The sequence below is a fragment of the Oncorhynchus keta genome, chromosome 15 (genome assembly GCF_023373465.1).
Source record: "Oncorhynchus keta strain PuntledgeMale-10-30-2019 chromosome 15, Oket_V2, whole genome shotgun sequence".
In the NCBI taxonomy this organism is placed as follows: domain Eukaryota; kingdom Metazoa; phylum Chordata; class Actinopteri; order Salmoniformes; family Salmonidae; genus Oncorhynchus; species Oncorhynchus keta.
The window spans coordinates 27,057,983-27,085,392 of record NC_068435.1 but is presented as its reverse complement, the minus strand read 5'-3'; the positions used below and the strand labels follow the sequence as shown (position 1 = coordinate 27,085,392).

Here is a 27,410-nt window from a genome sequence, read left to right as displayed (position 1 = left end):
GCAAGCATTGTGAAAAAAACACTATATGTTAAGTTTTGAAACATCTAGGATCACAGAGCTAAATTAGCACATTTCTAAAATCCATGTAGATTGAATATCAGCTTTGATAGAAAATGATGTCATTTCTTGGTTTTTAATCACTCTTTATGGTAATGGTATGAAATTATAAGATGATGTGAAAACATAAGTGAATAGGACCATTGCATTGTGGTCATTACACAATTAGGAACAAAGAAAGAATAATTTAATTTATTTGAGTTTACTACTGGAAAATCATAGGACCATAGTGCTGTAATGAGCCTGTGATTCTCATAGGTTTACACTAAATAACAAAGTTACCCCTCATTTTCAACTAATGTTGTTTTTCAGGAAGGACTGTTTTTCCAATTAACTCGCAATGGACCAGATGCATTTACATTAGGATAATAACCCTCTCCAGTGTCAGTCCAAAGTCTGACCAACCAAGAGGCAATGTCATTCGATCTGTTTGCTAAATGTCTCTATATAAACCCCCTCCCTAATAACAGCAGACACTAGAAAGCTCATCTCACACCCAGAGAACATAAAGGTAAGAACATAATGTATTATATCTTATTGGTTGGTCTCATTGGTATAATAAAATTAAAATAAACCTACTATAATATTTTACAGCAGATTATGCAGCCTGCTGGATGTGTTTATTTGCAATACTGTATGTTTTTTATGTATACCCCGTGCTTTTGCATTGAGAGATATTTACTGTAGATATTAATATGTATGTTGAAATTGAAATTCTCTGCTCTTACCCATTGCAGAACATACTATTATTCTATGTATTCTGTCACAAGCCAAACCACATGTAATGTCGAAGTCCTTGTGGAAATGTGGACATGAATAGAAAAGCTTGACAAGCCCCTTAAAGACAGGCCTGATGCAGGACAAGACCTATCAGTCTGTGGTGTACGGAGATGATGCTACACAGATTTCTGACAAAATATTTGAGGTAAGTAAAAAACAATGTACATTTTATACCATATCTTTTTTAATAGAATATGAAGGCTATCGTTTAAAAAAATATATAAATATTTATTGTACTGTACATTTTTGATTAAACATATATTTTATTCTGGGTTTAGAGCAGATTCAAAGTTATGAATAATGAATAATCTGACTAAGAATTCAGTTTGTAGATGTGGTAGTGTAGACCATATCGTAATATAGTACTGCTCTGTGCTGATGTTGCCACAGTGGGCTCTACAAGGTGACTCGGCAGAGTTGGAAAAGCACTCAGCCCACCTGGGTGTCCGTGACCATGCCAATGCCAGCCCTCTGCACTATGCCACCTCACACGGGCACATTAGCACCATAAAGCTCATTGTGCAGTTGACTGGTCCAGATGGTAAGACTTACATATTTACTTATGTATTTATGTTAATATAATTATTATATTAATAAAACTTGAAACTATTTTTTATTTATGCAGTGGTACCACGGGTCATAGGGAATATCTTCCTCATTGTCCCCACATTATCCCGCAAATCTGGACTTTTTTAGTTTTATCAATTGTATATTATTGATGTATTGAAGAAAAAAAATCTCTTATCTGTGACCTTGGTGAAGAACTGAGTGCCAGTGATGAGGAGGGCAACACGTCATTACACTGGGCTGTGCAGAGGACCCAGAGAGAGAGCTGTGCTTGCCTTCTGGACCTGGGAGCCAACCCGAACATCCTCAACCGCCGCCTCATGTCTCCCCTACACATGGCTGTCAGCCTCGGACACAACACTCTCATCGAGGTCCGTCCCCTACCTGACCCCCATTTACCTCTACTCTACTACACCGCAATTATAGCACACCTCTATTATTTAATACACCTCTATTATACTTCTAAACTTCTAGCTAGCTCACCTCTATGTAGGATGCTATTATTTATTCAGTCTAATAACATATATTATATGACATTAGGGGTGGCAGTTAGCCTAGTTTTTAGAGCGTTGTGCCAGTAACAGAAAGGTCGCTGGTTCGAATCCCAGGGCCGACGAGGTGAAAAATCTGTCATTGTACCCTTGAGAAAGGCACTTAACCCAAATTGCTCCTGTAAGTCGCTCTGGATAAGAGTGTCTGCTAAATGACTAACATGTAAGAAGAAAAGTCTAATGTATATGATACTATATTATATGTAATTGTGTTTTCCACAGCTATTGCTGTCTCACAGCAACACGGATGCCAACCTGGAGGGAGACCTGGGGAACACACCTGTAATGTTGGCCTGCTGTGTTGATAACCATGAAGCTCTCCATCTACTTGTGTGTGAATATTGAATATATGGCCACTGTATAATTTTCGAATGGTTTGTTCTTGCATGTTTGAACAAGGAGACGTGTGTGATTAATTGTTCATTATTGGTGTCCTACATTAGTTTTTTGTAATGTAACTGCTACTAAACTGCACTAATTTCACCTGCTGTTCTCAGTTTAAATATGGAGCCAGACTATGTCAACAGAACAAGCTGGGGCATTATCCCATTCACGCAGCAGCCTTTGCAGGGGCCAAGAAATCAATGCAGATGGTTCTTCAGAAAGGTAAATAAGAAACATATGTCTCCGAGCCCCAATGTCCCTCCTACTGTACATATTGTTTTATATTTTGGTAATCAAACAATATTCATCAGATAATTCTTACTCACTCATTTTCTCTGCTGAAGGTGAGGAAGTAGGTTACTCAATTGAATCGCACATCAACTATGTGGACAAATCATTCAGTACTCCTCTTCATCTGGCTGTCCGTGGAGGCAACCTGGAGGTGATCAAACTCTGCATAGAACAGGGAGCTAAAATGGACCAACAACAGGTATTTCGACTGGTGATGATGAAGTTAAGAAGCTTTTTGACATGTAAATAATCATTCAAACTGCACCTACAAATATCATATACTGTATACTCATGTGTCTGGATTTCAAAATCTAACACAAAAATAACTTTGGTTCTTCCTCAGAACCATAGACAAAAGCACATATATTTAGAAGGCTTCTGAGAAATAAAAAATACCAATTAGAAACCTTAATGATAATTTTATTCCAATAGAAAACAATGTAAATATCACAGGCATACATTTGAAAGGTTCTTAGAACTGAGATTCATACAATGTGGTACGGTAAGTAACAATAGGTTATTATGCATCCATAATCATCCACCCATAATTAGTACATTATCAGTTCATGTTACTCCCATGAGACATTGGAAGATGACCACTAAATCTAATCTGTAATCTGTCATATCCTGACATCATTTCAAATTGGTCTGATTGATTGTAATCTATTTATTTTTTATTGAACCTTTATTTGAACTAGGCGAGTCAATTAAGAACAAATTCTCTGTCATGTCTTTGTGCTTCTCTTTACAGTGTGACAAATCCACAGCCCTCCACTTTGCCTGCACCCAGGGAGCAACCGAGGCCGTCAAACTCATGCTATCAGCACATGATAGAGTCTGTGATGTCATCAATCTCACAGATGGCACTTGCCAAACTCCACTGCATAAGTAAAATACTGTAGTGTACACCGTATGCATTTTCATTGGACAATGTTTTGGGGTAAAATGATATCTCGCTTTCTTAATTTTTTATCATGTGTTTCATCAACAGGACAACAATATTTGACCATGTTGAATTGGCTGAATACCTCATTTCAAAGGTAAACAGAACATGAAAAGAACCACCTGAAAGAGAACAGAATTAATATTTCTGGTGTTTCATAATCTTATCCTATTCATATTTCTTATTTGACAGGGCGGAGACATTAATGCCATTGACTGTAAGGGTCATACCCCACTGCTTTTGGCAACAAGTTGTAGCGCATGGAAAACAGTTAGCCTTCTTCTTACACATGGTAAGTATCTCAAAGAAAGGCACACGGTATGTCTCCCACATTTAGTTTACACTATTGTATGGTTTGTTATAACCATGTTCATGATCTCCTATTTTAGGGGCTAATTTGAAAATAAAAGACAAACATGGCTGCAATTTCCTTCACCTTGCCATCTTGCAGCCTAAAGGTCTGACAAACCTTCCTCCAGAATTCTTAAAGGTAATATTCTACCATTCATCGACCTGACAGAACATTTAATAACAATGATGAAGCCTCCAAAATGACCACACGGTCCATGTTCATTTTTAAGGCATAGTCATAAGTTCTCAATATTGCAAAGATGAGCTCATATTTTTCTATTCTTGTGGGGATCTTGTAGGAAGATGTAGTGCATTACTGCCACCTATTGTAGAGAAGTTGAAACAAACGCAACACTGTTAGGCATTGTATTGAAGGTAAAATATTGAGACCATGTATTTTCTAGTAACATGTAGAATCAAACCATCACTATTTGCAAATCATTGTTCGATCTAGAGGACAGTTTACACTTGGTTTGTTAAACTCCTGAGGTGACAAAGTTCTCATATCATGTGTTCCTACACAGTGCAGCAGTGTGAGAGAGCTCCTGGATGCAGAGGACAATGAGGGTTGTACTCCCATGCACTATGCCTGCAGACTGGGCATTCCAGAGTCAGTGAAGAACATGCTCAGACTGAACGTCTCACTGGACCAGAAGTCAAAGCAGAAGAAATCTGCACTGCATTTCGCAGCCGAGTGAGTTACTTCTGAATAAATTCAACCCTCTAAACCTTTAATACATGACTGACCAGTTGACTTACCTTTAAAGCAGCAATCAGCAGTAGAAACGATAATAAAGCAGCCTCCCCTTCCCTGGTTTGGTAAAAAGCTGAGGGATTGGGCTGGAGAAATGTAATCGCTCTCAAATTCATAGACAGAGGAATGGATGCAAGGCTTGACCATCTATGATATCAACATTATAGTTTTAACCATGTTTTGGGGCTATATAGTGTTTGTTTACATGTTCTTTGTTTACAAACATTGGAGTAAAACACGGTTATATTTTGCATTCTGATGGGGTACGACAGTTGAGCTAAGCTCATACGTTATATTCTTCAAGAATCAATGGGTACATATTATGAATGTATAAGTCCGAGAATGGATGTGCATATATTATAAAATATTTGTCTTTGATAACATCTTCATGAGCAATCATTTCTATTCCAGGTATGGGAGGATAAACACCTGTCACAGACTCCTGGAGAGCATGACCAACACCAGACTGCTGAATGAGGGAGATGAGAGGGGTATGACTCCCCTCCACCTGGCGTCCCGTGGCGGCCATGTTATAGTGGTGGACCTGCTGCTACGGAAAGGAGCGCTGTTCCACAGGTACAGTACTTCAGACCTGCTACACACACACACCATTATTACCCTCATCAGCACCTGTAGAGGTCCCCAACCTCAATTACACTACGGTCTGTTGAGTGAAAACCAGGGTCTTTATCTTTTTACTACTTTTCCCATTTTGAATCAACTGCAGTAGTAATGAATGTTTACTGTATGCCATTGCAGTGATTATAAAGGTTGGACATGTCTACATCACGCTGCAGCAGAGGGATACAGCCAGACCATTATCATACTCCTGGCATCAAATATCAAACTGCTGGACAAAACAGATGAAGACAGGGTTTGGTTTCTCTCATTTTCTACATTCCCTTACCCTGAGGTGTGCTCATCCTTGTCTTTTCCCTTTTTATTTTGCTTAAGGGTTGTAAGATGTCTATGTTGAAATACAGAGGAAGTATTTCACTTATACAGATATTCTTCTTTCTAAAAAAGTTCATCTAAATATTATAGTTGCAGGTACATACAATCCTCTGTTCTGATTTCAAAGTGCTATTTTTTACTGTTGGTGCAGAACACAGCGTTACATCTGGCTGCCAGAGAGGGCCATGTGGCTGCAGTGACACTGCTCCTGGACAGAGGGGCCCAGATAACGCTCAACAAGAGTGATGCCTCCTTCCTCCACGAAGCTGTTCTCAACGGCAGGAAAGACGCAGCCATCGCTGTCATCCACAATGAGAGGTTGGTCCAACGTTGTAAAATACAGTGGATACTTATTCTCGTAACTACTTACAGTATGTGCTGTTGTGATGCTTTGACAGTACAGTGATGTGTTTGACGATTGGTATTGAGTTGAATTGCATGACAATGTCATGTTGACATTTACAATATAACCTGCTTGTTTCAGATGTGCTGAGGCTATGCTAATGTTCGAAGTGAAGTCAACTAAGCGATGCGTTGTCATGGACATGATAGAGTTCCTGCCAGAGTCATTCAAGGTTAGTTGTATCCAACAAACTATGCATGAAGGAAACTATCATAAAGGAAATGGATACAAATCTCTCCCATTTCCCAGTCAATGTTGAAACGGTGCAGTGTTTCTCCACAGCATCTTTTGGACACTTGTGTAAAGGAGTCAGATGATGACATAAATAGTACCAACTACTCTGTAAGTCTGTTCTCTCTATTCTATATCTGATATGACTTATTTAAAACTCAGAATCATTATTGCTTAATCAAATTCTAAAAAAAGTTCCAGTTAGGGTATGTGTGGTAATATAATACTTTTTTTTTTATACAACAGATCGAGTACACTTTCAGATGGCTACAAGCTCCCATGCATGTCATTAAGCTTGCAAAAGCAGACAAAAGCTTTGACTTCCAGCCTCTCACTGCTCTGAACGTGAGTATCCACTTGTAATACTGTAGACTGAACTTCACAGTTTTCAAACGTGGTATTTTGCTCCAGAGTTAAGGGCAATGAAGTTACCCCAACTAACTTTAAAACAAAACAGTACAGTATCAGGAACAGGTCATAGGTGTATTTGTCATTCCCACAACACAACATTGCTGGATAAATTAAAAGAAAACATAATTATCTGATGTGTTGTCAAAGTGTGTGTATTGTTTTTACTAGTACATGGTGAAATTTAACCGCATAGAGCTTTTGACCCATCCTGTCTGCAAGAAGTATCTGGAAATGAAATGGTGAGTGACAATTCTAGACTGCATATACCTGTATATAGTGTACGAACGTTAGCATCATACTACTGTCTCCAACACTGTACATATTGGCACCATCAAATGAAAAGTTGTGTATGCCATGCTACTGAATATAGTAGGTCATATACAGTGGGGAGAACAAGTATTTGATACACTGCCGATTTTGCAGGTTTTCCTACTTACAAAGCATGTAGAGGTCTGTAATTTTTATCATAGGTACACTTCAACTGTGAGAGATGGAATCTAAAACAAAAATCCAGAAAAACACATTGTATGTTTTTTAAGTAATTCATTTGAATTTTATTGCATGACATAAGTATTTCATACATCAGAAAAGCAGAACTTAATATTTGGTACAGAAACCTTTGTTTCCAATTACAGAGATCATACGTTTCCTGTAGTTCTTGACCAGGTTTGCACACACTGCAGCAGGGATTTTGGCCCATTCCTCCATACAGACCTTCTCCAGATCCTTCAGGTTTCAGGGCTGTCGCTGGGCAATACGGACTTTCAACTCCCTCCAAAGATTTTATATTGGGTTCAGGTCTGGAGACTGGCTAGGCCACTCCAGGACCTTGAGATGCTTCTTATGGAGCCACTCCTTAGTTTCACTGGCTGTGTGTTTCGAGTTGTTGTCATGCTGGAAGACCCAGCTACGACCAATCTTCAATGCTCTTACTGAGGGAAGGAGGTTGTTGGCCAAGATCTTGCGATACATGGCCCCATCCATCCTCCCCTCAGTACGGTGCAGTCGTACTGTCCCCTTTGCAGAAAAGCATCCCCAAAGAATGATGTTTCCACCTCCATGCTTCACGGTTGGGATGGTGTTCTTGGGTTTGTACTCATCCTTCTTCTTCCTCCAAACACGGCAAGTGGAGTTTAGACCAAAAAGCTCTATTTTTGTCTCATCAGACCACATGACCTTCTCCCATTCCTCCTCTGGATCATCCAGATGGTCATTGGCAAACTTCAGACGGGCCTGGACATGCACTGGCTTGAGCAGGGGGACCTTGCGTGCGCTGCGGGATTTTAATCCATGACGGCATGGTGTGTTACTAATGGTTCTTTGAGAATGTGGTCCCAGCTCTCTTCAGGTCATTGACCACATCCTGCAGGAGTCTTTTATACAGGTAACGAGTTCAAACGGGTGCAGTTAATTTTCTACAGGTAATGAGTGGAGAACAGGAGGGCTTCTTAAAGAAAAACTAACAGGTCTGTGAGAGTCGAAATTCTTACTGGTTGGTAGGTGATCAAATACTTGTGTCATGCAATAAAATGCAAATAAATTACTTAAAAATCATACAATGTGATTTTCTGGATTTTTAGATTCCGTCTCTCACAGTTGAAGTGTACCTATGATAACAATTACAGACCTATACAGTGTATCAAATACTTGTTCTCCCCACTGTACAAAATATATGTTCATGCATAGTCACCTGCGAATACTCACCATATAGTTTATTTTATCTGTTTAGGAATGCCTATGGCATGAAAGTGCACCTGCTAAATCTGGCCATCTACTCACTTGGTCTGGGGCCTCTGACACACATCATTCATACACTGAAGCCTGTCCTCAACACCAATGTCACCAATACCACGTCACCGTCACCATCACCATCATCATCAGTCAGCATGGTGACCACATCCCTTGACGAGGTGCAGTTTAAGATCTGATTACATCTACAAGGCATTAGATGTATTTTTAAGTGTATGTGTCTCACACACCAGTTCAATAATAACTTCTTCATCTTGACAGCAATGCTACATAATCACCACATGCATGTTCCTGATTCTTGCCATGAGTCTGTACGCAGTTGGCAAGGAGCTTGTGCAGATAGTTCAGCAGGTAATCATAGGCATCTAAAGCTTTTCTAAATACTGTAGCCCTAAGCCATGATATGTGATTTATCCGGTAATGCGAATCAACATGTCAAATATATTGTAACGTTAACCCAACACCTGGCGACCTTGTCAAGGGGTTTGGATCTCTTTGCTTAATGGCTAAGGTGTTGAGTTGACAGTTTCTGGAGCGGGGTTCGAGTCCCAGTCTGTGCTACCCCCTGGAATTTGCTACAATATTGAAAAATAAGTTGATGTAATTTGTTTCTATTCAAGGGTTCAAAGTACTTCTATGATGTGACCAATGCATTGGACTGGGGTGCTGCCATCAGTTCTCTGTTGTTTGTGATCCCTTTACTGATGGACCTGAAGGAAACATGGCATTGGGAGGCTGGGGTAGTGGCAGTTCTTCTATCCTGGATAAACTTTCTGCTCTATTTCCAACGGTATGGACACTGAAAGTTATTTTTGCCATAAAATAGTGTAGGTTTACTGAGACCCATCTTTGAAGTAACATTTATATAAATCGATGAAATAAATGTATTGATCAACAAAAGCAATTTTAACAAATACATTTACTCTTGGTCCACAGGTTTGAACGTGTTGGGATCTACGTGGTGATGTTTTTAGAGATTGCAAAAACTCTTATAAGCATCATTGTACTCTTCTTCTTCCTGCTGCTGGCATTTGCCTTGGCGTTCTATGCCCTGATGCTAGATCATGTATGTTTACAGGACCATATAGATATACAAATGTGATGATTGAACATTGTATTGTGTCTGTGAAAAACAATGTCTGTGAAAATCTGTTTAAAATGACAGATAACTTGTACCTGTATTTGTATAATGCATCCCTACAATTACTTGTTCTTACATTGTTGTTCCCAGAAACTTTTTGAAAATAGAGCTAGCATACCGCTAGTAATCATGCAAACATTTGTCATGATGGCTGGAGAACTCAACTACCAAGAAAATGTCCTGAAGCCATTTCTGGGAGGGATTCTGCCGTTCCCATATTTGACCTACTGCATTTTTGTTATGTTCACCTTTGCTGTGCCCATTCTCCTCATTAACCTAATGGTAAGTCCTAAAATGCTACATGAAGCCATTTACCTATACTCCCTTTATAAACTACTGATGCTTCATTACAACTACATATTGTGTGACAGATTGGTTTGGCTGTTGGTGACATAGCAGAGGTACAGGCGAATGCTGAGCTGAAGCAAATTGGAATGCAGGTGTGTTTTGTCTTCTTTGTTGTGCTTTTTCAAACTCATAAAGCAAATTCAAAATCTCTACTAGTGATTGACTGGCAGGATCTTAAAATAAGACATACAGTGCGTGAAAAAATATTTGCCACCTTTCTGATTTTCTCTATTTTTTTAAACTGAATATTATCCGATCTTCAACCAAAACCTAATATTAGACAAAGGGAAGCTGAGTTTACAAATAGCAACAACAAAAAAGTACACTTATTTTATTTATTTAATTAACAAAGTTATGCAACACCAAATTCCACTGTGTGAAAAAGTAATTGCCCACTTACACTCGATACCTGGTTGTGCCACCTTTAGCTGCAATGACTACAACCAAATGCTTCCTGAAGTTGTTTATCAGTCTCTCACATCGCTGTGGAGGAATTTTGACCCACTCTTGAATGCAGAACTGCTTTAACTCAGTGACATTTGTGGGTTTTCAAGCATGAACTGCTCGTTTCAAGTCCTGCCACAAAAATAGAGAAAATCAGAAAGGGGGCAAATACTTTTTCACGGGACTGTATATTATAAATCATTATTCAACAGATTGAGCTTCACACTAGTCTGGAAGAGAAAATGCCATACTGGTTAATGAAGAGGGTTGATCAGATCTCACTCACTGAGTACCCTAACAGAGCCTGTGACGGAAAGGTATGTCCCTTCTGATCATTTTTTTCAAGAATATGTTGCTAACCGTCATTTGAATGTTTGTATAAAATTGAAGGGCTTTCAAACTAAAGAACATAACAAATATTTTGAGATCTTCTCAAAGGACTTTCTTTAGTTTATAAATTGATGATCTATAACATTTTTGAATCACTTAGTTTAAAGGATTGTTTAATCAACTAATATTCCACATGGAAATATTAATGGAGAGACGTGGAGGTTGCCCAAGCCCATCATAGGACACTGTTAGTATTTGGTACGGGAGGCGCTTGGTAAACAACATAGTCATGAATAGTTTGAATCTCCTTTAACAGAGAGAAATGTTATTTGCAATGCTGGGTATGGCGCATGAGAGAACCACTCTCAACCTCACCTCCCATCCACCTACACCTATGGAACAGGAAATCAGTAAACAGAAGTACAGGTAAGTACTTAGTTCACACCAGTTGTTTGTTTGACCTTATTTAAATACAACAGCAGAGCAATACACTACAAGTATTAACATTCAAATGTTTATCTGCATTTAGTTTATCAGTATTAAAAGATGTATGAGTATTTAGTGCATTCTGCAAATGTCTTTTTAAGTGCTTCCATTCTACACTCCTTTTGAGACTATTCAAATAGATCATCTATTCATTCTCCAGGTTGAAGGAAATGTCTAATATTATTGAGAAGCAGCACAACCTTCTGAAGCTGATCGTTCAGAAGATGGAGATCAGTTCAGAGGCAGAAGAGCACGACGGTCCTCAGCTGTTCCAGGGCTACAGGGACAAGCCCCTCCCCTGTCAGAGCAACCCTCTGATGAGGGCACTGGCAGCCAGGAAGTAACAGCAACATATATTATCATGGGCTGTTTCCTACTAAATGGACTGTACACAAAACCATGGGTTGAATTAAGAAGGAATGTCGGGGTATGGTATCACCATTGTTAACAAAAGAAGACTTGGTGCATCCTCCTTGATTTGGACTATTATTAATACACATAACCACCCCCCCTGCAACTACCACCACCCTTAAAACTTATCATATTTTCACCCCTGCACATCACCCATCCAATATTGCAGTTAAACTAATTGACATAGTGTTCCTTTACTAATGCACATTACAGTATGTAAGGAAACACAAGTGTCACGATTTAAAATCATTTAAATTGTAATTTGCATGGTTTTCTGAATCATTTGGTCAAATATAACCACATGGGGATGTTTGCTCTTGGTATTTTCGAATGGTCATAAGATAGTATATATACTAGAAAAGTAGTCAGGATTATACATTTATAGTATGTGTGCATGCTTGATAAAGAGCTTTTAGAACCCCATATCCTTTAAACAATATTACTTGTTAAGGGTGTATTAATGACATGTTGTTTACGTAGCTGACTAGAAGGACAAGGATCTGATGTGTATACTGAATGCATTATGTTTTTCTCTTTTTGGCATCCTCTGTGGGCTCGGGCATGGGTTTCTTCCTCTTGTTTTCACTGTGTCCTGGAGAGAAATACATTTTTTTTTTTTAAAGGACATCTTATTTGAGTGTCAATCCAATGAGTCCAGGACCCGTATTCACAAAGCATCTCAGAATAGATGTGCTGATCTAGGATCAGGTCTCTCCATGTCTTATTCATCATGATTTAAAAGGCAAAAAGGCTTTGTGAACACAGGCCCAGAATTACAGTATGAAAACTATTGATAACACATTATTACACTTTGAGAATTGAATGCCTACCCATGTTCTCCAATCAATGAATCTTGTAAGTAAAACAATAGCCCACTGTACTATTATGGTAATGTTTGGGGGTCATGTATTAAAATGGGTTCTAACCTGAAGCAGGGCTCCTTCCCTCCTCTCTGTCTGGATTGGGACTGTGGGAGGAAGTCTTTACATGATGAGGACGGGAAACAGGGGACCGGGAGGCGTGTGCACTAGAGGAGTGTGCAGTAACAGTTTGTCTGCACTCCTCCTGTTGGACTGCGGCATTAGGCTTTGTCCCTGGAGAGAGGAATGGGGGTGTTGTAAGTACCAGTTACCTCCTACAGTACATACAGTCTTCAATAGGAAACCCTTCAATGGATTTCCATGCATGGATCAGGACAGACATGGAAATAAATTAACCTAAACAGGTGCAACCATCGATGGATAATGTTGAACTGGACAGTTAATTGAAAAATGCATAAAAAGGGACATGGCAGAGACGTTGTAAAATGCTGCAAAATCTTGAACAGGCCGTATTGTCGTGAAAGTGGCGGCTTAGTCAATAAGCTGCATTATTTTGGGGCATGGAAACACAGGAGAGAGATACATGCTGTATCGTGTGTGTAAGAGAAAGAGATCAGTCTGTTGTTCTATATTGCATCTTTTTTTTTTTCTGCAACAACGCTAAATATTTCCCTGTAAATAATAATCCCCAGTGCCGGCACTGGGCATACGAGTTTGTTTTTAGGAACTTACTGTTAAGAGTTAAAATACAAGGTTTCATTTCAAAATGTGGTAATGTATCAGCAGTTTTTCTCTTGTATTGTAATGTCAGTCACTCAAGATGTCAGCTTAAAAAAAAGTAGTAATCATGGCCGAATTACTGACCAGGCACACGTGCCCAGGGGCCCTGACCTCCAGGCAGCCCCAATTGATTTTGTTAGTCACTCTCACTCAAGATATCATATGAATATGGCATAAATCATGGCAAACTGTAGAATTTCAGGAAATTTGCTTTAAAATTTGTTGAAATTATCTGTAAAACTGCAACATTGTCTCTGTACCCCATAGCAAAATGTGTAGAATTGCAGTAAATGTACATAGAAATATAACTCATAATAATTCCCTCCGCTGTCAACAGGGGGACCAAGAAAATGTTTTTAGCTGCAAGGTGGGGAGGGGCACCTAAACCAAATCTCGTTTGGGCCCCCAAAAACCTAGGGCTGGCCCTGGCCTGAAATGTAAAAATGGAGAGTTACATTAAATGAGAGTTGATAATCTCAGAGATACATGTGAATGAGGCGAAACAATAAATGCATGGAACTTTGTCAAGTTGACTTTACCCAAACTACAATAAATTGATTATGGTCCTAGTAGCTCTCATGCCACTTTATTATGGACTCAGCTGACCCATTGATATTATGCACATGGCAATAATATCCCCCACTGATTATGCCTTCACACCACAATGATAAGTAAATGACTAAGCCATTTCAAGCAAAAGACTAATGAGAGAACACACGTAAAAAGATATCTAGAAGATAGAAAGCACATCCATGCAGTTAGTATAGTAGCATGCAATCACACAGAGTGACTTATCCTCTGTAATTAAAGTAGCATTTAGCAACTCATGACGATGAATTGCTTGTTCTGTTAAAAGAAACCGTACACCACGCCACCCAAGACTGTTCGTCCCATCCCCAAAAAGGATGAAATTCATATTTATTGATTTTAAATTGTTTTACAAAGTACACAAAATTTGTTGTATATTCATATATAATTTATATAATGAATCATTAATTTGTGCATGGTTATGCAATAATAACATTAAGATTGAGGAACATTTATTGGCATACATGCTGAAATGAACAAAAAAAATAAAAAATACACTCGTATTAGAACAAATAAAATAGCATATTAACACTTTCTACACGCATTTTACAAAAAATGTTTTACTAACAAAGGTTAGACAAGCAATTAGGTCGTAAACAGGGTTTTAAAGCAAGGGTTAAGTTTTCCAGTTCAACACTCATATTAATGTCCAGACGAAAAAGCCAAGTCATGCTTTATCTAAATGCACAATGCGTTCCTTGTCCAAAACACTATCAAAGGCAATAAGCCCATGAGACTGCAATAGAGCGAAGAAGTGCATACAGAAAGACAGTACAAACAAAAGTTGTCTGGTCCTAACTTACCCAAACGCAAGTAAAAACACACCATCCTAAGCCAAATTGTTGACAGCTCCAATTCATAAATACATTAACAAAATGCATAGAACATTTTATTTTCCTAATGGACACCTTGACCTACAAATGCTAACAAGGGAAAAACCAAAAGTACATACATCCAAACAATGGTATAACATTGTTTTTTTAAGCTCAAGTTTGTGCTGGTAATGTTCCAGGAGATTACTTGTTATCCAGTCGCAGTAGTTGTTCCTTACCATTGATGGTTAGTGATCTTAACTGTCCGTCTTCTTCCACCTCTACTCGTTCCTGTCCATTCTCCACAATTCTAAAGTATGGGGGAATTTAAGATACATTTTAGTGTTCCTTTTCTAAATCAATGCACTTCTAAAAGGAGCCATGGTAAAGGACACACTATCATCAGATGCTATCTAGCCTAATTGCAACTAGCTATCTACTGTTCCATTCCCTCTTGAAACCATCACAATTAAAAACAAAAAAATATCAACTTCACTGTGTGGTTAGAGAGCTACTACTAATCTAAAGTACCTTTTTGTTGTGATTTTCCTGCCGTTGATGAATTTGGTGGAGGTTGACACAGAGCGGAAGTTGCCCATCCCACCACCTCCACCCCCACCCCCAAAGGAGGTGGAGAAGGCAGTGAAGCCACCGTGGCCGCCGCCTCCTCCCAGATGACCCATGTGGCCCATGTGGCCCATGTGACCCATGTGACCCATCTGACCCATGTGACCCATCTGACCCATGTGTCCAAAAGAGGTAAAGCCTGTCGGAGAACAGAGAAATGGCATTCACTCATGGATCCATAACAAACATATCTAAATGCTATGGATTGATAGCTGTAGGGGAGAGAGGGGTAAGTTGTGCCAAATAATTAGTGAAGCCCCTTTATTTCTAGGAAATCATACAGAATCATGTCACAAAATATTTAGGAAAAGGTAATCATGGAGTGTGAAGGAAGAAACCACATGAAAAAAAGTGGTAAGCAAGTTTGGTCCAATAAGAAGATTCTCAAAAGTCAAATAAATGTAGTGTGTTATAGGTTTCATGATGTTTTTATCTAAACCAAAGTAGATCATTTTAAGACCGTTTTACACATCAGCATGAAAGTGCATCCTTGTAGCTGTGTGGGCTAATATAGTCAGAATAGTTACTTTGGGGTAAATTGTTCCATTTGGCCGGTGCCAAGTTGAGCCATTGGCTAATCGATATACTCCATAAAAAATTGTCAGTTTTATACATAATATGCACAGTATTTTGAAGACGTTCGTGTGATTAGTGGGTGAAATTGGGGAGAAAATATATATAAATGCCTTCCTCGGTTGAGTTTGTCTTAACTGACTTGCCTAGTTAAATAAAATGTTTAAAAAAACGTCCTGAAATATATGTAGATATCTTTGTTAGAAATAATACAATATTTCTCTTGATGTAGTGATACCGAATGTAAAAAAAAAAAAAAAAAAAAAAAAAATGGCTAAACATACCCGACTCACCCCTACACAGTTTGACAGTACAGACAGGACCTGGTATTTCCCAAGAAAATACAGTGTGAACTGGTAATTAGTTACATGTAATAACATAATTTAAAAGGTTTGTTTCTTTGGAATACATTTTTCTAAAGAGGGACCAGTGTTTCCTGACCTGGTTCAAATGCTGTAAAACCTGCACCAAAGGGTGGGAAGCCTCCGAATCCCCCGAAGAAGGGACCCCCCGTCCGACTCCTGCTCACCCCCCTGTGGTGCCTCCGCCCTCCACCAAAAAACTCATCCCCAAACGGATCCCCTCCTGCATGAGAAGAAAAGAAAAAACGAGAAGAGAAGAAAGACTTCAGTTTCCAGATGACAACTTCAGTTTCCAGATGACAACTCAAGCTATAAACAATGAGAAATAGACTGCAAGCTGTCAGCTATAGGTCAGCAGGTAAGTCGCTAGTTCGAATAATTTAGCCAACAAGGTGAAAAACTGCCCATGTGCCCAAGGCACTTAACCCCAATTGCGCCAGGGTTGACGTTGCTAATGGTGGACCCTGAAACACATTTCTGAGGGTGTCCAAGGGGGAGTTGGGATATGCAAAAAACACATTTCCTTTTCAGGACAAATGTACAGTGCCTTCAAAATGTATTCATACCCCTTGACTTATTCTACATCTTGTTGCGTTACAGCCGGAACTCAAAATGGATTAAAATTATATTTTATACACAATACCCGATAATAACTAAATTAAAACATGTTTTTAGAATGTATTGAAAATGAAATATAGAAATATCTGATTTATACAAGTATTCACACCCCTTAGTCAATACATGTTAGAATCCCCTTTGGCAGCAAGTCTTTCTGGAGAAATCTCTAAGAGCTTTGCACACCTGAATTGCACAATATTTTTATCTCGGCCACTTTGGAACATTCACTGTCTTCTTGGTAAGCAACTCCAGTGTATATTTTGCCTTGTGTTTAAGGTTATTGTCCTGCTGAAAGGTGAATTTGTGTCCCAGTGTCGGTTGGTAAGCAGACTGAACCAGTTTTTCCTCTAGGACTTTACACGTGCTTAGCTCTATTTGGTTTCTTTTTATCCCCAAAAAACTCCCTTGTCCTTGTTGATGACAAGCACACCCATAAGATGACCATTCTTGAAAATATGAAGAATGGTATTTAGTGACGTGTTAATTTTTTTGCCACATTTTTTTACAGGTTTACTTTAGTGACTTATTGCAAACAGGATGCCTGTTGATTAATATTTTATTCTGTACAGGCTTCCTTACTTTCACTCTGTCATTTAGGTTAGTATTGTGAAGTAACTACAATGCTGCTGATCCATCCTCAGTTCTCCTATCACAGACATTAAACTCTGTTTTAAAGTCACTATTGGACTTCTCTCCAGCAACGGAGTTAAGAAGGACACTTGTATCTATGCAGTGACTGGGTGTATTGATACACCATCCAAAGTGCAATTAATGACTTCACTCAAAGGGATATTCAATGTCTGCTTTTATTTTTTTACCCATCTACAAATAGGTGCCCTTTGCGAGGCATTGGAAGATAGTCACTGGCATGTTTTATCATCAGACCCAGCTTTGCCAGCTGAATTTAAGAATCCACCACTTACTATATATAGGAGGTCGCAATTTACACGATAAATTGGTTCATGCCAACTGCCAGCCACAACAACATAAAAATCAGCCAGTCTCTTTTATGCCCTCTTCCGAATGGTAGCTATAAATGCAGAGGTTGTGCATATTGCAACAATATGATGAAGTGTGAATATTTCTGCCACCCACATACAGGAAAACGGTGCCAAATAAATTACATTATTACATGCTCCACCACCCATGTTAACTACATTATTAAATGTCCACGTGGGCTGTGCTACGTAGGTAAAACTTCTCGCTCTCACAGAGACTTTGTGAACATAAAAGTTAAATTAGGAGAAACGACAGGGATTATCCAGTCGCAACATGTAAATATTTGAGTATATCTTTTCATGTGACAACACTGAAGAAATGACACTTTGCTACAATGTAAAGTAGTAAGTGTACAGCTTGTATAACCGTGTAAATTTGCAATTTTGACATTTTCACTTAGGGGTGTACTCACTTTTGTAGCCAGCGATTTAGACATTAATGGCTGTGTGTTGAGTTATTTTGAGGGGACAGCAAATTTACACTGTTTTACAAGCTGTACACTTACTACTTTACATTGTAGCAATGTGTCATTTCTTCAGTGTTGTCACATGAAAAGATATACTCAAATATTTACAAAAATGTGAGGGTTGTACTCACTTCTGTGATATACTGTATATTGTGTTGTAAATGTGAACATGAATTATGCCCCTATCAAGAGCAGTGAGCAGGTTTCTTATTTTATTCAACTGTTACCATGCACCTGCAAAAAAGATAGGTCAGATTTACTTATTTAGACTTGCCATAACAAAGGGGTTGAATACATATGGACTCTAGACATTTCAGCTTTTAATTTTTCATTCATTTGTAATTTATTTTTTATTTTTTAATAATTCCACTTTGACATTATGGGGTATTGTGTGTAGGCCAGTGACACACAATCCCAATTAATCAATTAATTTAACACAACAAAATGTGGTGGAAACAGTCAAAGGGTGTGAATAATTTCTGAAGACACTGTAAGCAGGACATAAATAAGTAGCCACCAAATGATTTGTATTATTATATAAATAGATCTAATAATTGAAAGTGAATGTAATGCAATTCACTAACCGTAAAACTCCAATTTAGTAGATGCTCTGAACTAAATGATTAATATTATCAGTTGCTAGAATAAGCCTTCTAAGTCTATAGTAACCAACCCAACATTGTCCTCATAAAGGACGACTGGCTCCCTCTTTCAGCTCTGTCCTTCATTCTCTTTGCTCGCCTATTTCCTACTGATTGTCCCTCACTTCCGTCTGCAGCTCGCTCTGACAACAATACATATATTTTCACAATGTCTTACCAATACTCAAAAAACAATACTCAGAAATGCTCACCAAAGAAATCAGCAAAAGGATCTCGACCCCCAAAGAACTCCCTGAAGACGTCTTCTGGATTGCGGAACGTGAACCCTTCGTTGAAGTGATCACCATTGTGGTAATGTCCACCTAAATGAAAACAAAGGTTAAATATGGTTAGTGGAAATAATAATAAAGTGTTATGATTGTTTATTACAGATTTACAAAATTAACACTTCCACAAAATAAATGCATACATTTGAGATATCCGCCAAGAGCCTAATAAAGAAAGGACTCACCACCTCCTCCGTTGTTTGTTGTTAGACCTTCTTTACCATAGCGATCATACATGTTCCTCTTGTTGGCTACAACAGAAAATAAAACAAAAGTCAACTCCCATCAAAACAAAGTGAAATTACTCAAACAGCATGATAACAAGTGTAAAACACTATGCATGCCAAGCGTTCAGGTGGAAATCATTCTGGGTCAGTACCTGCAGATCAGCGTACATCTCTTATTGGATTATTAGGGGGAATTTCAAAAGGAATCAAATGCAATCTTTTTCAACCTCAACTACTCACATTGCATTAACACATAGTTCAACAATAGCATAACTGTTGTGGGCGCTGCTATGATATGTGAACAAACCGTTTCCTTGACAAGAAAATATATATATATTTTGGTTAGATGGACCTTACATGTCACGATGCCGATATCAGTGCAGTATTCATAAATACTGAACAAAAGTTTAAAAATGCAACATGTCAAAGATTTTACCGAGTTAGGGTTCAAAAGGAAATCAGTCAATTGAAATACGTTCATTAGGCCCTAATCTATGGATTTGACATTAATGGGAATACAGATATGCATCTGTTGGTCACAGATACACTACATTACCAAAAGTATGTGGACACGTGCTCGACCAACATCTCATTCCAAAATCATGGGTATTAATATGGAGTTGGTCCCCCTTTTGCTGCTCTAACAGCCTCCACTCTTCTGGGAAGGCTTTCCGCTATATGTTGGAACGTTGCTGCGGGGACTTGCTTCTATTCAGCCACAAGAGCATTAGTGAGGCCTAACACTAATGTTGGGCGATTAGGCCTGGCTCGCAGTCTGCCCCTTCCAATTCATCCCAAAAGGTGTTTGATGGGGTTGAGGTCAGAGCCCTGTGCAGGCCTGTAAAGTTCTTCCACACCAATCTTGACAAACCATTTCTGTATGGACCTCTCTGAAAAAGGAAAGGGCCATCCCCAAACGGTTGCCACAAAGTTGGAAGCACAGAATTGTCTAGAATGTCATTGTATCCTGTTGCGTTAAGATTTCCCTTCACTGGAACTAAGGGGCCTAGCCCAAACCATGAAACAGCCCCCGACCATTACTCCTCCTCTACAAAACTTTACAGTTGGCATTATGCATTGGGGCAGGTTGCGTTCTCCTGGCATTCGCCAAACCCAGATTTGTCCGTCAGACTGCCAGATGGAGAAGCGTGATTCATCACTACAGAGAACGCATTTCCACTGCTCCAGAGTCCAACGGAGGCGAGCTTTACACAACTCCAGCCAACGCTTGGCATTGTGCATGGTGATCTTAGGTTTGTGTGTGGCTGCTCAGCCACGGAAACCCATTTCATGAAGCACCCAACAAGCAGTTCTTGTGCTGAAGTTGCTTCCAGAAGCAGTTTGGAACTGGGTAGTGAGTGTTGCAGAGGACAGACAACTTTTAGACGCTACCCGCTTCAGCACTCGCCAGTCCTGTTATGTGAGCTTGTGTGGTCTAACTCTTCACGGCTGAGCCGTTGTTGCTCCTAGACGTTTCCACTTCACAATAAGAGCACTTACAGTATACCGGGGCAGCTCTAGCAGTGCAGAAATTTGACAAACTGACATGTTGGAAAGGTGGCATCATATGATGGCACCACATTGAAAGTCACTGAGTTCTTCAGTAAGGCCATTCTACTGCCAATGTTTGTCTATGGAGATTGCATGGCAGTGCCCTCAACACCCGTCAGTAACGTGTGTGGCGGAAATAGCAAAATCCACTAATTTGAAGGGGTGTCCACAGACTTTTGTATATATAGCGTACCTTTAAAAATATTTATTTAAGTTTGAGCGTGGATCATAAAACCAGTCTAGCTGGTGTGACCACCATTTGCCTCATGCATCGCAACACATCTCCTTCGCAGAGTATTCAGGCCATGGAAGAACTGGGACATTTTCAGCTTCCAGGAATTGTGTACAGATCCTTGCGACATGGGGCCCTGCATTATCATGCTGAAACATGAGGTGATGACAGCGGAATGACACGACAATGGGCCTCAGGATCTCATCACGGTATCTCTGTGCATTCAAATTGCATCGACAAAATGCAAGTGTTCATTGTCCGTAGCTTATGCCTGCCCATACCATAGCCCCACCGCCACCAAGTGGCACGCTGTTTACGACACTGACATCACCAAACCGCATACCCAAACGATGCTGGCTTGGTAACATGTGGTCTTCAGTTGAAAGGCTGGTTAGATTTACTGCCAAATGCTCTAAAACGACAGAGACTGATTATGATAGAGAAATTAACATGACATTTTCTGGCAACAGCTCTGGCGGACATTCCTGCAATCAGAAAGTCAATTTCTCGCTCCCTCAAAACTTGAGACATTTGTGGCCTTGTTTTATATGACAAAACTGCACATTTTAGGGTGGCCTTTTATTGTCCCTGGCACAATGTGCACCTCTGTAATGATCATGCTGTTTAATCAGCTTCTTGATATGCCACACCTGTCAGGTAGATGAATTATCTTGGAAAATGAAAAATGCTGACTAACAGGAAGGTAAACAAATGTGTGCACAAAATTAGAGAAATATACGTTTTCGTGCGTATGGAACATGGGATATTTTATTTCAGCTCATGAAACATGGAACCAACACTTTACATTTATATTTTTCCTCAGTGTATCATAAATACTGTTCTCTCGACTTCAAACACCTTTCAAAATGTATGACTTACCATCTGACAGAACTTCATAGGCCTCAGAAAGTTCCTTGAACTTTTTCTCTGCCTCTTCCTTATTTTCTGGGTTTTTATCTGGATGCCATTTTAGTGCCAATTTTCTGTACCTGAAAGTTTAGAAATACATTAGACAGCAACTCAAGGGGCCTGTTTCATACAAAATGTAATTATCCCAGTATAGATCACACATTTAAAATATCAGAAAAAGCCATCTACATCTAGTGCCAGTCTATTGCAGAGATGGGCAACTGGCAGCCCCCTTTTGTATGCCCGCGGATCAATAATCCAAAACATTTATGAAAAAGAAAAATAGAATAGCAGTTACAATAATAGAATGCAATTTCCAAACGTGGTTGTGCAGCAACAGTTTCTCTTATGTCAGTCACTCAATTAGTTACCTGACGACAAACTGAATTCTTCCACTGCTTCATGTTCACTACAAACTGTACTTCAGTCAGACTGCCATTGTTGAAGTCGTTTGTGGTGAGGTCAAAATGAGGGGTGTGATACAAAAAAAAGTCAGCAGCAATTCGATCATCTCTATCCAATCAGTCTCAACGCCAATTATGCATTTTCAAAATGCTGCTTCTCCCAAGTGTGTTCTGGCTCTGGGCCAACCCACTGGTTTCTGGGACCAACCAGAATGGTTAGAATGTGTTTGTTCTAGAGATTGTCGGGGAGGCACTCAGATCCAGACTCATTGCGAACTCCGGAACAAGGAGTTTGTGTAGCCAGGCAAATCAATTAGCCCATGTCAGCTAAAATGATTTAGATCGATACATTAATCTAAACTTGTAGTAATCATGATCAAATTATGGACCGGTGGGTCTCCATTGATTTTGTTGCTCGCACTCAGATATCATATTAACATACCATGAGTCATGGCACAATATCTCTTAGGGGCCCCCTCTGACTGCATGTGTGGGTACACAGACCCGCAAACCACTGCAGCCCCTCATGAGTTCAGATCAAAGTTGACCCTTCCTGACCTATTGGAATACATACAGTGCCTTCAGCAAGTATATATACACCCATTGGCGTATTCCACGTGTCACTGTGTAACAGCCTGAATAAATTTTAAAAATTCTCACCCATCTCCACACAATAACTAAGAGCTTTGCACACCTGGATTGTACAATATTAGCAGATTATTATATATATATATTCAATTCTTCAAGCTCTGAATTTGGTTGTTGATCATTGCTAGACATCCATTTAAGTCTTGCCATAGATTTCCAATTTCCCCAAACATAATGCTTTGTATTCAGGACATAAAGTTAATTTCTTTGTCACATTTTTTGCAGTATTACTTTCGTGCCTTATTGCAAACAGGACGCATGTTTTGGAATATTTTTATGCTGTACAGGCTTCCTTCTTTTCACTCTGTCATTTAGGTTAGTATTGTGGAATAACTTCAATGTTGTTGATCCATCCTCAGTTCTCCTATCACAGCCATTAGTTTTGATGTCACCATTGGCATCATGGTGAAATCCCTGAGCGGTTTCCTTCCTCTCCAGCAACTGAGGTAGAAAGGAGTCGGACATCTGTATCTTTGTAGTGACTGGGTGTATTTAAACACCATCCAAAGTGTAATATATATGCTCAAAGGGATATTCAATGTCTGCTTTTTTTTTTTACTAATAGGTGCCATTTGCGAGACATTGGAAAACCTCCCTGGTCTTTGAGGTTGAATCTGTGTTTGGAATTCACTGCTCGACTGAAGGACCTTACAGATCATTGTTTTGCACAGAGTGAGTTTGTGCAACGTATTATGTGACTTAAGCACATTTTTAGTTCTGAACATATAACAAAGCGGTTGAATACTTATTGACTCAAGACATTTTAGCTCTTCATTTATTTAATTTGTACAAATGTATAAAAACATAATACCACATTATGGGATAATGTGTGTATACCAGTTATACAAAATCTCAACTAAATCCATTTTAAATTCAGGCTGTAATACAACAAACTGTGGAAAAAGTCAAGGGGTGTGAACATTTCTGAAGGCACTGTATACAGCACTTGACAAGGATACTTACGCTTTTTTAATGTCTTCCTGGGATGCATTTCTTTGGACACCTAAAATGTGATAATATTCCACCATGGTTTTGTAGAACTTTTTCCAACCTGTGTAAAGAGAAAACAGTAAAGTATAAGATGCAGGACTGCACATCTTAAACTAGTTGAGTTTCTCAAATCCACTATATATGCATCTCGGTGGAGTTGGGTTGCGACGACTGTGGGCGGAGCAGCACACCTCCGACTAGATTGAGTTCCTGTCAGTGGTTGCATTTGACAAATGTTTTAGTAAAAAGCAATAATTTCAGAAATCAAAGAAAAGCATGCAGCTCGGGTGGAAAAACAGAGGTACACAGAAAGGGTGTAAGATGTTTATTTTGACAAGTTATGACTGACAGAGACTCGATCTAGTTGTCTCCACTCAACTCCATTGATGTGATCAGTGGTGTGTATTCATGGATGCCAATGAAAGCCAGGTTTCCCCAAATATTTCACCAATAAATACATTAAAATTAACAGAATTATCTTTAATCTCTCTGTGTTTCCAAAATGTTCTGTCAATTTGCAAGAGGCTGAATCTCACTGGAGAAATCATCCAAGCTAGGGAAACAGCACCCCTCTGTCTCAGTATGTGTAGCCCATGTATCTATGTATTCTAATCCATCCATAAATGAGTATGCTGTGCCACTGGCCTGAGATGATTGAAGTTCAATATGTAGCCTAGGAGTCTCACATTAACTAACTAGCTAGCCCATGAAAGGAAGTCAGGCTAGCATGCATTTCAGCTAGCTAGTCTTTGACAGCAAAAAGAACAAATGTACTGTATGACAGAGTCATAGACCGTTTTGCCAACATGAGTGAGAAGGATGGCATTGGCATTCAACTAGTCTACAAGTAGGGCGAGTCAACATTTCTTGTTTTAATTGCACGCACACACACACTATTTAGCATCATTGATTAGACTCAATTGTTTTTGGCATCTAAGTTAGCTTAATAAACCGAAAACAAAGCCTATATAGTCTTGTTGATTTGATGATGTTTAAATGATTAAGTTGAAATGGTGCTGGAATAGCAGAGGCAGTGCTCCTGTTGTCTTTGTGCTGACTTATAGTAACTCCATGCTTCTAAATCAGTAGTTGTTTAGTAAACTGTTGAAAACATTAACTTGCTTGACCATGCTGCAGGTGACATAACTGTTTGTATGCAATATTTGCGTTTTGGACTTCACCGGACAGATGTTGCTCTTTGGTTTTGTGATGAAACAAACGTATATGCGTTGTTGAATTTATTCCACCACTGTGTGACTTGTCTTTTTGTGGTCACTGCCTTATTGTATATCATGGTGGTGTATGAACTAATGGGTTATAAAGCAAACAATGCAATTATCCCAACATTGGTTGCAATATGGCTTTTTTACTGGCTTGGCTTGCTCAGTGATTTTACCCACGCACCGTTACTGGATATGATGTACATCATGGAGTTGAGAAAAACGTGGCTAATCTTATACAAACTACGGTGCAAATGGCCAATCATTTCCCCGGGATTCAGGGAACAAAATATCCAAGATAACAATGGAAGTACCAAAGCACCTTGAAAATGGGCTAATCTTAGACTCCAATTACTTTATCCACCCGAGACTGGCCTGGCAGTTGTCTAATAACTAATTTGTATGTCTGAGTGACAGCTGGAGGGTTACGGTGCCATAAGGTCAACGCTTTATCATCCAAAGAGGTCACATTCTGGCGCAGCGTTGAGTTTAACCCCTGGTACAACTATACAATAAACAGCCCCCCCCTCCGAGTCAACCACAGGGGGAAAGCTACAATAGTAAGTATAATGAAACTCCAGGTCTGTACTAAGATTTACTAGTAGTGGTAAATTACGCGATGTGCTACGCCTGCTAGCCAGGTATGTGTCAGCTAGCTAGCTACTGTTTAGTTATGTAGCTATTTTTTACACTTCAAAATAAATGTAACGTTATAGAACTTGGTAGTCTCATATTTCTCCCTTTACACCATATCTAGCTAATGCGTGTGTGCTGCTCATTATGATATAACGTTAGCGCGACAGCATAACCAGGGGTGTATTCATTACGCCAATAGTTGTAAAACGTTTCGTCTGTTGCAAACCGTTTTACAACAGAAAACGTTTTGCACCGAAGACGCATTTCTATTGGACAAATTCCGTTTCGTTACGCTTGCTCTGTTTCCGTTTGTTTCTTAAACTGTTTCCGTTGCAAGACGTAATGAATACACCCCCAGTTCTGTTCGCCGTCCTGACTGTGCCTCCTAGCATGAAACATTAGCTAGCAACTCAACACTAATAACACCAAAGCGAAAGACCATACGGAGTGTTCTAGCCAACATCTAAATGTTGCTGTAACTCGCGTTGCTGTCAAAATGACCATTATGACTAGATAGGTAATGCTAACTAACAGGCCAACAAGCTACTGCTAGCTAACGTTAATGTTTTTGTGATGGTGATGCCCAGCAATCAAACGCAAAGTAATGTGTCACTTGTAAAACAAAAGACGAAGTCAAATTACCTTGCTCTTCAGCGTCCCAGTTTTCTTTTATAGACGGATAAATTCCCAGTGCTGATTTATAATCGTTTTCCACTTAGGGTTATTCCAGAAAATGCTGCTTTGCTCCAGAGAAATTTCAGTAGCCTTGGGTTGTTTGTGGATTTGACGTAACATCCGGTTAACGACTGCTCTTCTTCTTTGGTGTTTGGTGACGACGACCAGACTATCAGTTGGCGCAACCTCGCCCCCACATCTTTTTATGAGGGGTATAACCAACGATATACACTAGTATTTACTGTAGACGGGTTGATTGTTTACTAACAAAACCGACGCGTGCACAAATATGCAGGCAAAACAGATGGGTTTGGCTTAGATAGTTTACATGTTGCCAACAATGTTTCGTCTCCAATGTTTATTGAAAATATAAATACACTTGAACAATGAGTATTTGTTGTCTCTCAAATACAGAATTACAGTTTTGAGTTAGTTAGCTAGAGAATTTTAAACCATATTATAGATTACATGAAATCAGTCAAAACAGCTCAAAACATGACATGGAATCAAGAACAAGACTAAACTAGCTGAAACGAATCACTTACGATTCACCACATGGCAGTTTTTGTCATTGTTGGTGACTATCTTGCCATCCAAATTCACAATAACTCATGGAATTCTGCCCCAGTGAAGCATATGCATCGTTTTCGTTATGTTGTCAGCTTTACCTCATTAATATAAACATGGCAAATTCTGTGAAATAATAAAAGATGAAACCTTATTTGCCTTTAAAAAAAAAAAAATGTTTTACATGCATT

The 27,410-nt window shown here is 39.2% G+C and overlaps 2 protein-coding genes across 3 annotated transcripts; one reads left to right on the top strand and one right to left on the bottom strand.

Moving 5' to 3' along the window:
- The first annotated feature begins 806 nt into the window (after positions 1-806).
- On the top strand, positions 807-11,519 carry LOC118395210 (transient receptor potential cation channel subfamily A member 1-like). Its single transcript, XM_052464258.1, has 27 exons — positions 807-982; positions 1,228-1,378; positions 1,600-1,775; positions 2,178-2,285; positions 2,453-2,561; positions 2,684-2,829; positions 3,382-3,518; positions 3,622-3,670; positions 3,766-3,865; positions 3,963-4,063; positions 4,449-4,618; positions 5,090-5,254; positions 5,438-5,552; positions 5,784-5,950; positions 6,117-6,207; positions 6,318-6,377; positions 6,513-6,611; positions 6,846-6,916; positions 8,407-8,587; positions 8,688-8,777; positions 9,047-9,216; positions 9,363-9,492; positions 9,658-9,849; positions 9,939-10,007; positions 10,572-10,676; positions 11,006-11,115; positions 11,336-11,519. The coding sequence occupies exons 1-27, from the start codon at positions 911-913 to the stop codon at positions 11,517-11,519; spliced, it is 3,318 nt and encodes a 1,105-aa protein (XP_052320218.1). The 5' UTR covers positions 807-910.
- Positions 10,237-26,821, bottom strand: LOC118394689 (dnaJ homolog subfamily B member 6-like). Of its 2 annotated transcripts, XM_035788145.2 has the most exons (10): positions 26,620-26,821; positions 24,095-24,182; positions 22,050-22,159; positions 19,346-19,411; positions 19,086-19,196; positions 16,229-16,372; positions 15,119-15,353; positions 14,827-14,897; positions 12,513-12,680; positions 10,237-12,178 (listed from the first exon to the last, which is right to left on the bottom strand). In XM_035788145.2, the coding sequence occupies exons 2-10, from the start codon at positions 24,157-24,159 to the stop codon at positions 12,108-12,110; spliced, it is 1,041 nt and encodes a 346-aa protein (XP_035644038.1). In that variant the 5' UTR covers positions 24,160-24,182; positions 26,620-26,821; the 3' UTR covers positions 10,237-12,107. The 2 variants fall into 2 exon arrangements, with proteins under 2 accessions (XP_035644038.1, XP_035644039.1); XM_035788146.1 differs by lacking the exons at positions 10,237-12,178; positions 12,513-12,680 and having other exon boundaries at positions 14,067-14,897.
- Positions 26,822-27,410: the final 589 nt, after the last annotated feature.

Coding starts and splice junctions, on each gene's coding strand:
- LOC118395210 (XM_052464258.1), top strand. CDS start 911: ATGCAGGACAAGACCTATCAGTCTGTGGTGTACGGAGATGATGCTACA. Junction 6,208..6,317: donor TCCTGCCAGAGTCATTCAAG/GTTAGTTGTATC, acceptor GTTTCTCCACAG/CATCTTTTGGACACTTGTGT. Junction 9,217..9,362: donor TTTCTGCTCTATTTCCAACG/GTATGGACACTG, acceptor CTTGGTCCACAG/GTTTGAACGTGTTGGGATCT.
- LOC118394689 (XM_035788145.2), bottom strand. CDS start 24,159: ATGGTGGAATATTATCACATTTTAGGTGTCCAAAGAAATGCATCCCAG. Junction 19,412..22,049: donor CTATGAAGTTCTGTCAGATG/GTAAGTCATACA, acceptor TTTCTGTTGTAG/CCAACAAGAGGAACATGTAT. Junction 19,197..19,345: donor AACAAACAACGGAGGAGGTG/GTGAGTCCTTTC, acceptor GTTTTCATTTAG/GTGGACATTACCACAATGGT.